At 59.1% G+C, this 2,197-nt stretch overlaps 1 protein-coding gene across 1 annotated transcript; it reads left to right on the plus strand.

The window, feature by feature from the left end:
* The first annotated feature begins 543 nt into the window (after window positions 1-543).
* Window positions 544-1,499, plus strand: LOC136527788 (nudix hydrolase 21, chloroplastic-like). The gene has a single exon (XM_066520631.1). It carries the CDS (start codon window positions 677-679, stop codon window positions 1,205-1,207), a length of 531 nt encoding a protein of 176 aa, XP_066376728.1. The 5' UTR covers window positions 544-676; the 3' UTR covers window positions 1,208-1,499.
* Window positions 1,500-2,197: the final 698 nt, after the last annotated feature.

The raw sequence follows: 2,197 nt of genomic DNA on the forward strand, positions 1-2,197 counted from the left end.
AAGCACCGGAGCAGAAGCTGTCCATCAACAGCGTTGAACCTCGCCTGTCCAAGCAAGCATCGCAGCAGAATCGGATGGGGAAAGGCGAAAAAGGTAGAATTGGAAGGACCCGTAGCTGTTCAGCTTATGGTTTCTGCGGCGGCTGAATCTGATTTAGTGTGAGAGAAAAACAGCGAGGCGAACACTGTTCCATGCACCTTGTCCACACGCTGAGGCAGAGCGTGCTGGAGCCGCGTGCCCATCTTTTAATTTAATTTTGGTCCCTTCCCTTGTTGTCGCGTGGTGCCCGTGCCTGCCCCTTCCCTTGTTGTCGCGTGGTGCCCGTGCCTGCCCCTTCCCTTGTTGTCGCGTGGTGCCCGTGCCTGCCGTGCCCACTCATCCTCCTCCCACTCGGCAACCGCGGCGCACGCCCGGCTTTTCCTATTAATAGGCACAAGAACGCCTTCCATCTGCTCCAATCCAAATCCGGCTCCTGCACCTCCTCTCCTCTCCTCTCCTCCTGGCACTGGCAGCGAAGATCCAAATATAGCGCAACCGCATCTCACTCCTAGCTATTTCTATCTGCGAATCCAACCTCCCTCCTCCTACGCGGCCACGAGGAGCGAATTCGCAAAACCAAAGCATCCAAGAAAGCAAAGCAAGCAATTTGTTCGAGAGAGAAATCAGCGTCGCATCCATGGCAGCGGTGATGGTTGCTCGTCAAGGGCGTGAGCTGCAGCGGTACAGCGCGAGCACGGGCGGCCGCGTGGTGGTGGGCTGCGTCCCGTACCGCGTGCGCGCGGGCAACGGCGACGGCATCGACGGCGAGGTGGTGGAGGTCCTGGTGATCAGCTCGCAGAAGAAGGGCCCCGCGGGCGGCGTGCTGATCCCCAAGGGCGGGTGGGAGCTGGACGAGTCCATGGACGAGGCGGCCCGGCGCGAGGCCGCCGAGGAGGCGGGGGTCATCGGCGAGACCGGCCCGGCGCTGGGCCGCTGGTGCTACCGCAGCCGCAGCTACCCGGACGCCACGTACGAGGGCTTCGTGCTCCCGCTCCGCGTCACCGCCGAGCTCGACCGGTGGCCCGAGATGGCTGCAAGGCGCAGGGAGTGGGTCTCCGCCGCCGAGGCCATCGCCCGGTGCCCGCACCTGTGGATGCGCGAGGCGCTGCAGCGGTTCGCCGACACCGTCGCGGCGGAGGCGACGCGCTTCGCCTCCTCCGCCCTCTAGGCCGTTGGGCGTTGGCTGCCTGGCGCTCGCTTCCCTCTTCCCTCGGTTCGTCGGTTGCGCGCGGCCTCGCGCGTTTTTCGGACGCGCGCGCGGGGCCGCCGCCTGCTCTGCTCGGTTAGATTGGACAGAAGACGCGACGGACGATTCAGACAAATCTCTGGACGACGTCGAACTGTGCGTGGCACGAGGACGCGGCTTGTACAAACTTGTAAATCTCACGGAGTTTACCAAGATTCATTGTGATACTCTATAGTAAAAGAAACGAACGACAGTAAAAGAAGATTCACATTCACCAATCTTGCATAGTGCCATTACGACTAAATTGCTCTTGTTGCAAGGACGCTGTGCTCAGTTCCTGCACTGAATTTTTCTTCTCTCTCTCTCTCTCTCTCTCTCTCTCTCTCTCTCTCTCTCTCTCTTTTCCTTTTTTGATTTATCCAAGTTACTGAATTGGATACGGACGCACTCTGCAAAGCGCAGCACCCAGCCTGTGCAGCTACGAGACCATCGACGTGCTCAATGGAGGCGCACACACTATGATTATGCCCCTGTTCGCTGATGCTAAAATTTAGCTTATGTTGAAATATTGTGAGAGAAAAACATTATTCCACAACTAAAAAGCAGTTGTGAATAAGCTCGAGCCAACAGCGCCTACGAACGATTCTGGCAAGATATTTCGATACGTTCCCATCGTCGGGGAGCCCGTTAAAACTGACAGCTGGAAAACAGGAGTAGGATCGCGACAGTGTACTAGCCGTAGCTTGTGCCCTGATGAACATGGAGGGGCAGACCCGATGCAGACGGCATCTTTTTTCGTGAAATGGCGGCGCGGTGGCCCCGTCTGGCGTGTGGCGTCTGCCGTCGCCACACAGGCAACAGACGCGCTCCTGTCCTGTCCTGTGGGCGCGCGCTTGGACTCTTCTTCGTAGGCAGGGGAGATGAGATGACGACGGCCCGTCGTCACGCCGCGCCGTGTGATCCACGGTCGGG

Source organism: Miscanthus floridulus, chromosome 19 (genome assembly GCF_019320115.1).
Source record: "Miscanthus floridulus cultivar M001 chromosome 19, ASM1932011v1, whole genome shotgun sequence".
Lineage (NCBI taxonomy): Eukaryota > Viridiplantae > Streptophyta > Magnoliopsida > Poales > Poaceae > Miscanthus > Miscanthus floridulus.